General features: G+C 49.1%; 1 protein-coding gene across 3 annotated transcripts in view; it reads left to right on the top strand.

Moving 5' to 3' along the window:
• The first annotated feature begins 56 nt into the window (after positions 1 to 56).
• Trpm1 (transient receptor potential cation channel subfamily M member 1) overlaps positions 57 to 14555 on the top strand; it is a 116884-nt gene continuing 102385 nt past the window's right edge. The window contains exon 1 of one of the 3 annotated variants that reach the window (XM_031386866.1): positions 57 to 326. In XM_031386866.1, coding sequence (XP_031242726.1) covers positions 252 to 326 — 75 coding nt within the window. In that variant the 5' untranslated portion in view covers positions 57 to 251. The remainder of the gene's footprint in view (positions 327 to 14555) is intronic. The other 2 variants (XR_004123088.1, XM_031386867.1) reach the window with 2 other exon arrangements.

Consider the following 14555-nt stretch of genomic DNA (forward strand, 5'->3'; position numbering starts at 1 on the left):
GGGGGGGGGGGGGGGAGTGGGGATTAAGGCTGATTACAGATGTTACAGAAGCCATCTAGTCTCTGAGCACTGGGTGGGAGTCTAGCTAGAGGGTGAGAAGCAGTCCAGCTCCTCCTGAGCTGACTGAGCCATCAATATCACCCCAAACTCTGAGCCCTGCTGTCCAGTCTGGTAAAGAGAACTCTCTTGTCTCAGCCCACCAAGGACTCCCATGAAGCAGGCTGGGCCTCACAGGGAATGCAGAAGTACCAATGGGGTCAATGAGGAAGATGAGCAGCTCCTTTAAGCGTGGTTCAATCAAGAGCTCCACATCAGGGTCCCAGAAGGTAAGTGAGCTTTGCTTGAGGCCCAAGGGCAGATGGATAGCAGTGGTCAAGGGACATGGGTCTCTATTCTGTTTGATTGCTGCTCCAGTGGGCTCTTGTCTACCAGGTGTGTGTGTGTGTGTGTGTGTATGTGTGTTATGTATATATACTCTCTACTGCATCAAGCTCCTTTCTTAGGAGGTGACCCCGCATTTCCTGCCCCCATGTCCCATGTCTGTTGCCTTCATTCTCTCATTTTCAGGATGTTGCACTGGTACCTGTGGCCAGTATCCTCATGGCTCTGAGCCATGACATCCTTTGTCTCCACACGGGACACTCTTGTGTGGCTCACTTGGCCCTGCTTTGCTCTGTTCACAGATTTATAGAATTACTGAGGGGACTTGTGGGCACATGCTGCCTGCAGTGTGGGCCTCAGCGGTGCTCAGGGTATGGAGTACACCAAAGGAATGGGGGGCAGTGCTGCTTCTAGAAGACGTGAGGGTGGCCCTGAGTGAGCTCTGTGCTGGTTCTGGGTTTCTGTGACCTCTGAGCAGGCTGATTGGACACCCCCTTCTGCAAAAGCCACTTACTGTGTTGGACTCACTTGTCTTCTGGACCTGCTCTGTTCTAGGTGACAAAAAAGTAGCCCAGGAGTAGGTGGCCTTCCGTACCTTGGGCTGGCTGCAAGAAGGGGTCTTTTGGACCCAGGTTACCATGGCCCATGCAACTGAGACCTGATTAAGAAAATCAGACACAGCCGGGCGGTGGTGGCGCACGCCTTTAATCCCAGCACTTGGGAGGCAGAGGCAGGCGGATTTCTGAGTTCGAGGCCAGCCTGGTCTCCAGAGTGAGTTCCAGGACAGCCAGGGCTATACAGAGAAACCCTGTCTCGAAAAAAACCAAAAAAAAAAAAAAAGAAAAAAAAAAAAAGAAAATCAGACACAAGTTAACTGTAAAACTGGGATCTTGTGGGCTATGCCCTCGGATGGAGACACATCAGGTGCTTGGCTAATCAGTGTGTTTATTATATACAAAATAAATGAGGAGGCTGGTCAGCTAACATGTATTTATTACATACAGTATGGATGAAGAGGCTGGTCAGCTAATGTGTGTTTATTATATACAGTATGGATGTGGAGGCTGGTCAGCTAATGTGTGTTTATTATGTATGTATGGATGAGGAGGCTAGTCAGCTAATGTGTGTGTATTTATTATATATGTATGGATGAAGAGGCTGGTCAGCTAATCTTGGTAGGTGGTCTCTATAGAGAAGTGGCCTCCGGAGGTTTGACCGTGCAGTCATTTGGGATGAAAAAGCTCTGTACAGTTTGCACTACTGTTTTTAGCTAAAGTTTGCTCATTCACCAACATCCATACTTGGTCCAGGGAAAGGCCTTGCCATCCTATGAATCTGAGGCACTGGTGTCCTTAACATGGCCATGCGCATGTCATGAATGCTCATTCAACAAGTATACACTCTCTTCCCACATTAGGTGGCCTGATAGGTCATTTTCCTCAGCTGCCCTCAGGTAGATCCCAAAGAGGAGGTAGAGGTTCCTTCTAAGACACTGCCCCTAACAGAGTGTGAAGGAGGCAGGAAGGAGAGGGTGTGAGCAGAAGGGTGCACACCTGTAGTAGTTCTTTCTGGCATTCCAGCTAGTGCCCTGGTCACTGTTGGGGATAGAAGCCAGGACAATAGTGCAAGCCAGGGAAGTGCCTCAGGGAAGGTATTCCCTTAGGCAGGACACTGGGTCATCTTAGGAGCTGGCCAGGCTGTTGGCCTCACAGCATAGAAACAGCTGGGCATGTATCCATCCGGTGTTTCCCAGTGTCTGATGTCCCAGGAACCTGAAAACATACACAAAGAAAGTAGGAAACCGTTTATTTTTAAAAGCACTTTACAAGTTTCAAGAATAGAGAAGATCCATCCCCGGGGCTCCTTGTGGGTGGTAGAAGGTACATCTCTCTGCTCTCCCAGGCGTGTGAGAGTCAGCAGTCTTTCTGCAGAGCCCGCACACCCACGGTATCTTGTAAATTAGCATTCACAAATCTACTGCCACACTTGGCAGGAACACGACATTCACATGCCGCTAGCTGTGCGGCTGCGCCCACACACTGCTGCATGACCCTCCTCCTCCCCAGAACACAGCTGCTCACACTGCTCACTGATAAGCTCAGAAAGGAAGCAGGCTGTGCTGTTCTGGAATTCCATGTCTCTATCGCCCTCTGCCCGGTGCTTACCTGGGGAAGTAGCAGAGTCTAGGAGTGGGGAACTCAGCAGATGGAGGGAACACATTGAGTGTGGTCAGCGTTGAAAACTAGCACCTCTCTCCCTTCAGTTCTCTCTCCTCTTCCCTCTGTTTTGCCTTCTCTCTCTCTCCCTTTTACTTCCTCTTCCCCCCAGCCCCCATCCTCCAGGACTACACACTCGATTTTACTTCACATTTAAAAGGGTGTCCCTCCCCCTTCCAAGGTGAGCTCACATCCCATGGCAGTTTATTATGTTCTCTTGCATGGGCTGGCAGTGTGGTCTGGTAGCAGAGTAGGTGAATTGTATGTAAGAGTCCCACACTGTGCCCTGGGCCCCCAAATCCTAATTCTCTAATCCCTCCCTGCTAGAACCAGTCCCTGGCACCTCTCCCCCAAATCTGGAGTCTCCAGGCTGCCAGAACCCAACCTAGTTAAAGGCTCAGTGCTGCCCCGAGCATGTTTATGACAATCCTCAGGCCAAGAATGAAATCACTGAAGGGAACAGGAAGGATGGTTCTTCCAACTGTTTCTGTTTCACTGTGTAGGAGTCTTACTCTGTAGTCCAGGTTTGTCCTGAACTTATAGCAATCCTCCTGCCTCAGTTTCCCCTTCCCTCCTCATGCTAAGATTACAGGAGTGAGCCACTTAATCTGTAAGGGGATAGTGAGAAACGAGTTCCCAAAGTGTGCAGTTTCCTTTGTTTTTGTAAACACTTAGACTCCTTTGTCCTTAGGAACTTGGTGCTCTTCCAGAGGTGATCCTGCCTGGCCCTCTGTTGTAAAAGGCACTTTTGGCCTTTGGCCTGGCTGGTCAGCTCTTCCTGTTAGGCAGCTCCTCACTTGTCCTTAACCCTCCACCCTCCCCTCCCTCAAAACAAAAAGCAGATGAGGGGATTGAATCAGTGAATGAAGGCTCTAGTGCCGAAGATCCAGCCTCCCGCAGCTGTAGGAAAAGCCTCCATTCCAGGTGGCCATGTGGAACATGAAAACCCTGTCTACATTTTAATTTGCTAAACGATACAGATAAAATTTATAATTGAAGATGGAGGTCTTGAACACATTAAATGGTAGCACAGCCTGACAAACTGTACCTTAGATCCCCTTAGAAAATTCCAACACAGGCCCTGAAGGAAATACACAAAGCTGCTCACCTCAGCATTGCACACTGTTGCAAACGGGAGTGCCCGGGAGCTCATTGGCAAGGCTGTGCTGAGATCCCTGCATCTCTGGACAGTGGAATACTATACAGTACTTAAAATATCAACACAGATAAATCCTGGAACACATGTTATCAAAACTATAAGCCTGCCATGAAAACTCCAAAATACACAAGGAAATTCTAAAAATGACATGCCCTTTTAGGATAGAGGTGATTAGCTCTGTCTGTAATCCTTCTTTCTTTCTTTGTTTCATTCTTTCTTCTTCTTAAAGATGACATATATGATGAGTACACTGTAGCTGTCTTCGGACACACCAGAAGAGGGCATCGGATTCCATTTCAGTGAACCACCATGTGGTTGCTGGGATCTGAACTCAGGACCTCTGGAAGAGCAGTCAGTGCTCTTAACCACTGAGCCATCTCTCCAGCCCCTTTCTTCCTTCATGTGCTAGATGTAATAATTTTTCCTTTTCTGGGACTCTGTAGTGGTTTGAATAGATTTGGCCCCCCATAGATTCGTGTGTTTGACTGCTTGGCCCACAGGAATTGGCACTACTGCTAGGAGGTGTGGCCTTGTTGGAGGGGGTGTGGCCCTGTGGAGATGGGCTTTGAGGGTCTCAGTCTTAAGCTCTGCCCAGTATGGAATTTGAGTCTCTTCCTGGCTGCCTTCAAATCAAGATGTAGAAGTTTTGGCTCCTCAAGCACTATGTCTGCCTGAACACTGCCATGCTTCCCACCATGATGATAATGGACTGAACCTCTGAAACTGTAAGCCAGCCCCAATTAAATGTTGTTCTTTGTAAGACTTGCCTTGGTCATGTACTCCCTTCACAGCAATGAAACCCTAAGACAGCCTCCTTCCTATTTTTTACATGGCTCACTTGTAATGGGCTCTCAGGGCTCACTGTCTTTTAGCCTTTCTTATGATTTTGAAATCAAAGTGGCACCTTCACGATTGAAAATTGTTTTTATCCTCTCAAAGAAGCCCAGGTTCAGCAAGGGAAGCCTCTGCGTGCCCTGCCTGCCTCTAGTCTCAGAGCAAGAGTTCTACATCACTGGCTTTATCAGCAGCTCCTTTGCTTCCTCAGCCCAGAAGCTACACACAGGGGACTGGCCAAATTGGCTTGCCCTCTGTATCCCACTGCCCTCTGTAGCGGCTGCAGCAGCAGAATATCTCAGCTGTGATCTCAGTAACCAAGCTGGGGAACTAGACCTGGCTCCCTGGGGTGCTCCTCACTTCTCAGAGGGCATGGCTGTTATCTGGGGGATCCCAGAAGATTATCATGTTAAGCCGCCACCCAAAGTCACTATGAAACTATCAACATCCCCTGGCCCCCGCCAAGAAAATGTTCAAATTTCAGAACCAACAAACTGAACAGAAGGTGAGGAGGAGACAGGATGTTGAAGAAGCGCAGGGTCGACCTCAGCTGCATTACATGTGTGAGTTTCTGCTCAGAGGCTCTGAAAGATTCAGGAGGGCAGCTGCGGCCCTGATGCCAGCACTCTTCAAAAAAAGCAGCAAGCTCATTGTGTTGAGGCAGAGAACACGCATGCGCCCTTCTCTGAGCTGTGCCGCCATTTCCTTGGGGGCTGAGGCAGGGGTGGCACTTTAGAGATCAGGATATTTTGGGCTGGCAGACTTCTAAAAATCCTCCTTTTCTCCCACCCTACCTTAAAGCCGTCAGACATACCTGGCTTCCTCCAGTATAGTCATAGATGGACCCGTGCATACGTTTGGGGCTCTGCAACTGTACCCCACACTGCTGGCAACCCTGTCTGCCAGAGCCAGAGAGAGAGAGAGCCATAGCCTAGCAGGAGACTTCCCCAGGCCTCTGGCTCCACCCTGTCTCCCTCCTCCTTTGCTTCTGGGATTCAGAAATGAGCAGAGCAATTCCAAGGCTGGCTTCTTGCCAGGCCTTCCCAGCCTCTGTGGGGTCTTGCACCTGCTCGCATCCCCGCAGGTCCCTCCCACGCAGAGCTGAGATGTAGCTCGGGTGAATCTAGGTTGCCATGGCACCCCACATATAGCGCTTTCACAGCAAAGGTCTGACCACCCCTGTCTGCAGGAGATGTGCTTAGGGTTCTGCTGTGTGATTTACAGGAAAGCTATTCAACCTCTCTGGGTCTAGTTTCCTCATTAATAAAATGAGGAAAGCATCATTCAAGATTTCTTCAATTTCCACCCGTGTTAAGCCACTAGACTAACTACTCTTGTAACAAGTATAGATTTAGTGTTTACAACACCGACTCAAAAGCAAAACCAAACCCAAACACAAAAACTAGTAGCGAGGGAGTTGTTTGTAGCTTGTTCTTTGTTAATTTTCTCTGCAAACCCATTGTGGTGTTTGGACAAAGGCTGGCCTTTTATAAATGCACGCCTCCTTTCTCTCACAAGCCTTTGCCAGCATTGTGATGTGTCCAGCAGTGTCCCTGGAGCTGGGGGTCTAGAACGTCAAGTCAGAAAACAGCACCACACCCAACAAGGGTGGACTTCTAGTGAAGTTTCTATGCTGTCAGAGTGAGAGTGGTGGAGAAGGATAGGGGAGAGGCTTGGACATTAGGGGAGGGGGTTCGCTACCCTACCCTAACGAGCAAATAACTGAGGCTTACAAAGGAAGCCATGCAGATGCCCACAGGAAGAGCAGCAGGCTGGAGGGAACAGCCAGTGCATAGGCTAGGGAGTTTGAAGACACTTGGGGCAGAGGGGAATGGAGATGTGTAAGAGGGACCTGTGAAGGGAGGAGAATCTGTCCCAGGACCTGCGGACTCTCTGGCCCATGAGGCACGCTTCATTTGCAGTTGGCTTTGACCTTTGATAGATCATTGACCCAAGGATAAAGGAAGTATGCAGGGAAAGAGCACCCTGGGATTTAACTTTTGAACCAATGGAGGTGGTGGTATCCTGGCTGTCTTTAGAAGCAGCTGGACTTGAGCTGTGAGGTCGGTGGCTGTGGGGGGAGGGGAAGCTGTGCATCGCAGCTGGAGGCAATGCCCCAGGAGCACTGAAGGCTGCAAACATTAGAAACAGCCTGCTATGTGTATTTAAGGCCACAGACAAAAGCTCCTGTTTGTAGAAGCTGCTGGGAGACTTGTAGTCACGTGGGATCCCAGGCCACCCTGTGCCTCCTGCTGCCTTGGGGACACCAGGGAGCACTGGATGCTCTTCCTACCCTGCCACCCATCCAAAGGAAGCAGAGCCCCTCCCCCGCCCAAGAAAGGGTTGGCCACACCCCTTCCCACCAATCTGAAAGTGTTAAGTACAGGGGATTTCTTGGTCTTGGCTAATACAGAACTAAACACATCTCAATTCTTCAACTTCATTACTGTCCTACTTCAGCCAATTTGGACTCTCTCTCTCTCTCTCTCTCTCTCTCTCTCTCTCGTGTGTGTGTGTGTGTGTGTGTGTGTGTGTGTGTGTGTGTGACATATCCATATTACATTTTCCCATGTATGTGTGCAGGGAGTGTGTGTAGAGGTCAGCCCCAGGTGTTATTCCAGGCCTTCCATAGTATGTGACAGACAGGCTAGCTGGAGCCGGGAATTTACCTGTCCCCACTTTCCCCCTCTCTGGGTGGAATTCTGAGACTACAAACACATGTTACGGTAGGTAACCAGTCTTTTAACTGGGATTTAAACTCAGGTTTCTCCTGTTGTGAATGCCAAGAATTCAATTCATTGAGCCAATTCCTTATTTTTCACTTCATAAAATCGACAAATAAAACTTGTGTAGCTGTGTCATGCACATGTACATAGCATGACACTTTGAGGCATATGAAGGGGTCCGTCTTTGTGCCTTTGAGCTTTCTTCCTTCTCCCAAGAAGCCCATGTTAGCTTTGGTGGTGGATTAACCTACAGAGCTCTCTGCTTAAGGGAGTGTGTGCTACTGTGTGTGGGAGGTGGCACATGCATCCAGGAGTTTCGGCAAAATAAGATTTGGGGGAGCAGAGTCATTCTTTCCTTGCATTCCCCATGCTGAGACTCCCCTCGACAAAAGGCAGATTAACACGAGTAACTGGAACAGATGTTTAATGGCGTGACCACCTGCTGAATGCAAAGGAGAAAACCCAGAAAGAAACGCCCACATGTGCATCTCCAGGATCCTTCTTCAACCCCAGGCTTACACAGAACCCTTGAAAATAAAGACAGAAAGGAAGGTATAGGGCAAAGGCCTGTGCGAACAGGATAGGGCTTGCTCTACAAATGTGGTTTGTGGTGTGCATGTGTGTCTTGGGGGAGGGGGTTGCTCACGTGAATGCAGGTGCCCTTGAAAGCCAGAAAACAGTACTGAGTCTCCTGGGACTGGAGTTTCGAGGGCTGTGAGCCACCCTTCATGGGTGTTGGGAACAGGACTTAGGTGCTCTGGGAGAGCAATACTTGCTCTTATTAGCTGAGCCCTTTCTTCAACCTCACCTATGAGAATCTCTTATGACACAGAGCCACCCTTGCTTCCTAGTGAGGAGAAGCCACAGCCAGCATGGAGATCCCATTAGCGATGGGCTTTTCTGTCTTGGAAGAGCTGCTTCTGCTCCATCCTCAGAGTTGCTTTTGTCTATGGTTTTCCCCTTATAATAAAAAGGCATACCTAACAGTTGGATCTTGGGATGGCATGTGTTAAGACTCATCGGGACAATTTTTATACCTTTCTGTGTTTTGTTTTGATTCATTTTGTATCCCTTCCCTCGTGTGTGTGTGTGTGTGTGTGTGTGTGTGTGTGTGTGTGTGTGTGCACTTGTGCCATAGCAGGTATGTATGTGAAGGTCAGAGATCAGCCCCCATGTGCCAGTGTTCACTTCCCCAGTGTGTTTGAGGCAGGCTCTTTTGTTGTTTGTTGCTGGATATAGTGTATCAGGCTAGCTGGCTTTTGAGCCTCTGAAGATTCTCCTGTCTCCACCTCCCATCTTTTCACAGAAGCAGTGAGACTACAGACCCGTGCCACCATGCTCGGTCTCACTTGGGTTCTTAGAATCCAAGTGCAGGTCCTCATGCTTGTGTGGCAAGCCCTTCACTCACTGGGCCATCTCTGCAGCTTCCTCTTTGTGCTTTAGAAAATGTGTGATTTAAGAATTTTAGTAGCAGCCAAAGCCATTTTGGGGAACATGGAGAACACAGTGAACATAGCTAGGCTTCCTCTACCCTGCTAGGCCCAACACAGCCTTTCCTGAGCTCGGTCTGCTTCAGCATTCCAGCCACATGGGCCTCCAGCTGCTTCTACCAGCTGGCCCGAGGGAGGCCTAAGTACCAGCTGGTCCCTGTCCCTGGCAGCCTCATCCCAGTCGGCCACTGTCCCACATAGCTCATTCTTCAGACCACTTGACTCTGAATCAGCCAACCCTATGATCATTTCCCCTCAAAACGCGCATGGGATGTGCTTGTTGTTGATTCCGTCCCAGCCTCAGTAGAGGAAAAGCTCCAGAGAGCAGAAGGGGCTGCTGGTGTCTCAGCTCAGCAAACACTTTCAAGATTTGCAGGGGTAGGGGGGTATAGGGCTCGGCTTGTCTGAAGCCCCTCAGTGGGTAGGGTCTCTGCTCTGTTCCTCCCTGCAGCCTGACTCTGGATCTGTCTCACTCCAGTCTCCAGTTGTCAAAGAGACCACTAGGCAGAATTCCTAACCATATATTCTTGCTGTAGGTCACTGGCCCAATGCGAGTAACTGAGTATTGTTCTCAGGCCCAAGAGGTCCCCTCCGAGGAAGGGGACTCTCGAGTTTACCACACGTGTGTTTCTCTAGGGCAGTGGTTTTCAACTTTCCTAACACTGCAGCCATTTAATATAGTCCCTCACGTTGTGGTGACTCCCAAACATTATAAAATTATTTTCGTTGCCATTTCATAACTGTCATTTTGCTACTGTTTTGAATTGTAATGTAAATATTTTTGGAGATAGAAGTTTGCCAAAGCAATGGCAACCTACAGGATGAGAACCACTGCTATAGGGTCTCTTATGTCCAGAGCCTTCTGAAACAAATGTGCTTTTTACTATTAGTTGTCATGGTTACTAGCAAAAAGAATGTTGCTAGCTGGAAGTACTGAGGGCCCTCCTTTTGTTCAATGCCTCTGTAGTTCAATAGTAGGGCATTTTGGGTAGTCAGTAGGAGAAATGGACCATACCTGGCCAGATACAGACTGGAATGGGAAATAAAGATAAAGCCCCTGCCATGAGGCCATTTTAGGCTGGACAGTGGTGTATCCTAGGTTAAGTCTGCTTTGAGTGGCCAGCTCACCACGCAGAAGGACATGTGCTGTAGCTTTTGGCCCCCGATGCCTTTTCAATTCTCCATAGTCCTAGTACCCAGCTGAATACCTGCTCCTCTAGATTTGGGCTCAGCTTTTTCTACTCTGCCACCTACAAGAGCACCCACTTGCCCTTGGGCCTCCAGAGCCTCCAGCCCATGGAGGAAGGCAGATCCTCTGCTTTACCAGGCTGCCAGTATGGCTAGGCATCAAGCTAGAAGGATGTGCTCTGAGGTCAGCATAGCCATGCGAAGGGATCATCACATCTGTTTGGGGAGATGAAATTCCTAAGCAAAGAAGTCTAGGGGCCATCATAGTGAGGATAGGAAAAAGCACAGGTGCCCAGGGTGCTGGGTCCTCGGCTTAAAGATCAAGAGCTCAGTCCCACATCCCCAGGCCACGGGTGCCGGGTGCTGGCTGGGTCCAAGCATAATCTTCCTAATGGTCCAGGCGGGCGCACAGCATCTGGTGGGGCCTAATGCCCTGGGAATATCTGCTTTCATGTGATTAAAGGCTGTCGATAAGACTTTGATCCCGGAAAAGCAGGCCTGGATGATGAGCCCAGCTCCCATCACTTTGTGACGCTGGGAGGCAGGAATCATTTCAGTGAATGGAATTCAGGGGCAGCTCAAAGAGACAAGGGGAGACAGGGCCAAGCTTGGTGTTGAAGGTTAAAAGCAGTCAGGAGCAAAAGCGTTCTTACTCCTAGGAACTCAGCCCACTGACCCCATCTCCCTGTCCTTGGGGCTTAGATGAAGTCCCTGGACCGATTCCCATTCACCAGTAGCCAGGTAGTGAATGTTCTACCAACACACAATCTGTACCTGTTCCTCTCTGCTCTGGCTCACCTCATCTTCTCATCCCGGCCAGGCAAACAGCATTTGGTGCAAAAGACCAGCTGCCAGGCAGGCACAGGGACAGGTTCTTTCAACTTCTGGGTCCTAAGATGGTGGCCTAGGGCCCAGGCAGCCCCGTGGCTCTGGAAAGGATCCTTTTCCAGACCTGCAGGGAATCATACTAATGTGTCATTAACCTTTATGTCCACAGGTTTGAATCTAAGGATTTAAGAAGACTTTTTTTTTTCCTTATTGCTGTCTCCTAAACAGTACAGAATAACATGATTTGTGTGATAGTTAGGGACGAGGCTGTAGTTCAGTGACTTAGTATGTGGAAAGACCTGGGTTCAAGACCTAGCACTGCCAAAATACATATATGTGCATCTTCATAAAATATGTACACAGAGCATGTATGGTCTTGTAAATATTCTATGTCATCAAGATATGTCTTAAAGAATGTACGTGGGTTCTGGGCACACACAAGCTTGTCTTGTATAAGGGCCTTGTGCACTTGGGGATTTTACATACTTTGGAGCCCAGTGACTAGTCACCCTTGGGTACTTAGGAATAACTTTATCCCCTAGATACACACTTGCTGAAGATGAGGCCCCATGCTGTGACATGGAGGAGTAGCGACTGGGGTGCCAAGCCCACACATGTGATAGCTAAGGCTCCAGGAGCCCACAGAGCATGGGGAAAGAGCTCTGTCAGGATGCCTTGTGGGTGTCACAATGCATCGTCCAGAGTTTTCTGAGCCATGGTGAGGTATTAGTGCCCCAGAGCCACCATAGACTTCTGGAGCTGTCTTCAGCACACATGGGATGTGTTTTAGGATTATCCTTCGTAATGCCTTCCATTCTCCTATGGCTTTCCACCCCTACTTATAAAACCCTTATGACTAAGTGGCATCGCTTTGTGCAAGTTCAAATTGACATTTGTGCAGGTCGGTATTTTGACTGAAAAAAAAAAAAAAAGAGTAGCAATTTGATAAATAACTTTTATAGAAGCCGACCACAGCTAGGGGTCAGACTGGCTCTGAAGACAGCCAGGTGGGGGCAGCAGAGCGCTGAGCTGGAAGAGTCTGGCTCAGCAGTAAGGAGAGAAAGGTGGGGCATTGAAGGGCTGTGGAGGGTGCCAAATCCTCCTGCTGGACAGGCTGACCTTCTGGCACAAGCTGGGGTAGTGTTGTTGCTAGAATAACAGCGGCTCAAGGGTTCCTAGCCCTCCTGCTGAGCCTCTATGGCAGGAGACACCCCAAGCTCAGGAAGTCCCCTGAACTGTCCCAGGGCAGACAGGCAGCTCAGCCAGTCAAGGTTCATGAATCACTCACTTTGATACTTGCTTATAACAGAGGTACTTTGTCAGAGGTTTGGCTGGAGTCATCTCCATCCTGCAAGACCTAGAGGAGGCCACCACCTCAGCTGCAGGCAAGCCTTTGGCACTTGGTAGACTCCCATGGGTTTGGCACTGGTGGGATTTTCCTCAGAGATCTGCTCTAACACTTGTTGGCTGGACACCGAAACAATAGGCGTGCTTCCTTGTTTAAAAGTATTTTTCAAAAAATTTAAGATGGCAGTAGAGAATGGAACTGAATTCAGGGTCGCTCCAAGTGTGGGACCCTATATGACTACACACTTCAGCTGCCCATATGAAGATGCCTTTGGCCTTGTTTAAACCCAGAGCCTGCTTGGGTTTTGAGTGATGGGTGGTGTCTTAGGGTCTCGATTGCTGTGAGACACCGCTATGGCCAAAACAACTTGGGGAGGAAAAGGGTTGATTTTGCTTACACTTCCATATCACTGTCTGTCTTTGAAAGTACTCAGGGCAAGAGCCGATACAGAGGCCATGGAGGAGTGCTGCCTACTGGCTTGTTCTTCATGATTTGGACAACCATCCCAGGGTAATCCCACCTACAGCAGGTTGGGCCCACACACATCAATCACTCATTAAAAAAAAAAATGCCCTACAGGCTTGCCTGTAGCCAGATCATATGGAGGCATTTTCTCAGTTGAGGCTCCCTCTTCTCAGATAACTCTGGCTTGGCATAAAATGAACCAGCATCAGCCGGGCGATGGTGCCACATACCTTCAATCCCAGCACTTGGGAGGCAGAGGCAGGCGGATTTCTGAGTTCGAGGCCAGCCTGGTCTACAGAGTGAGTTCCAGGATAGCCAGGGCTATACAGAGAAACCCTGTCTCGAAAAAACCAAACCAAACCAAACCAAAATAAAAAAAAAATAAAACAAACAAACAAACAAACAAAAAAACAAAAAACTATCCAGCATTGGTGGCTTCATGGTTCTAAGCTAGAGAAGTCAGTTCTTCCCTCTACTTAGGAATGTGATGGATTCCTGCCATGTACTCTACCAGTTGTTGGGGTCACCTGGTAGAAAGCTCTCTTTTAACATTTAAACCACATTAGCTTGTGTCCAGGGATACTGAGATTCCAGATACCTGTGCTCTCTAATTCTACACCTGCTATTTGCTCTGAGACCCGCTTGTGGCTATGACTTTTCCTGGCAAGCCTATTTCAGTTTCCACAGAAAGAGGTGGCAACAACAGGCCAGAATAATGATGCCAGCCAATCCCAGCCTGGTGAACGATTGAGTTTATTGGGGTCACTTGCAGAAGCACAGGTGAGTCAGACAACCCAGCATAGGTGAGGACTCACAAAAGTGCACCCCTAAAGTCCTTGTACCACTTGCAGGCAACACCACTAAAGAGTCTCCTATCCATCAGAAACTGTCTACTGCCAGTGTAACGTCACTGAGAACCTTGGAGACAGGACTTATGCATCAGGAACTGTCTACTGCCAATGTAATTTCACTGAGGGCCTCAGAGACAGGACTTATGCATCAGGAACTGTCTACTGCTGATGTAACTTCACTGAGGGCCTCGGAGACAGGACTTGTGCGTCAGGAACTGTCTACTGCTGATGTAACTTCACTGAGGGCCTCAGAGACAGGACTTCTTGTGAGTTTGGTGGGCCTTGCTTCCCAGCACACCAGAGAGGTGCATTTCAATAGAAAGGAAGCAGCTACACATCACCCTCCACTCCCTCCCTCTGGGACTGACATGGTCAAGAAGCTCCAGCTTCCTAGCCTGTCCCTTTTGTGGCTATTCCCTGCCTGCCAACAGGCAGTTGTAGGAGGTCTAGTTGCTGTGTAGGCTCAGGAGTAACATCAAACTAAAGCTGTCCTGAGACACCCTCAGCTGCCTGTCTGTCCTCAGCTGTCACAGAGCTCTGCCCGCTGTCATTTCCTCTGCACACCCCACCCCCACGACCTTTCTCTTGCGGAACTGTTCTGGCTGTCATTCAGAATTCCCTTGTCTGAACCTTACTGCTCAGAATCTTGCCTTCCCCAGAAATTCGGGCCTTAAGATGATTTCTGCAGTGAGGTAGCAGCTTAGTGGGAGAGCACTTGTCCTAGTTCTGATTCCTAGTGAACACACACACACACACACACACACACACACACACACACACACACGGAGAGGAAGAGGGAGGGAGAGAGACTTTCCTGAGGACAGGTAGGCCTTGGACACTTCTGAACTATAGCCAGGTGGCAGTTGTGCAAGGTGGTTCTCATGGGACAGACTCAGAAATACACATGTAATGGCTTCCACGGAGGACTGTGAGCTACACTCTGTAGTGTACCCTTTGAGATTTTCAAGCAACTGCCCAGAAACCCAAGAACACAGGAAAATGCAGGGACTCAACCGGGGGCAGTCACATGCCTGCTTGACAGGGGCAAATCTTTGTTTCTCCTTTGGAG

Source organism: Mastomys coucha, unplaced genomic scaffold (assembly GCF_008632895.1).
Source record: "Mastomys coucha isolate ucsf_1 unplaced genomic scaffold, UCSF_Mcou_1 pScaffold21, whole genome shotgun sequence".
In the NCBI taxonomy this organism is placed as follows: domain Eukaryota; kingdom Metazoa; phylum Chordata; class Mammalia; order Rodentia; family Muridae; genus Mastomys; species Mastomys coucha.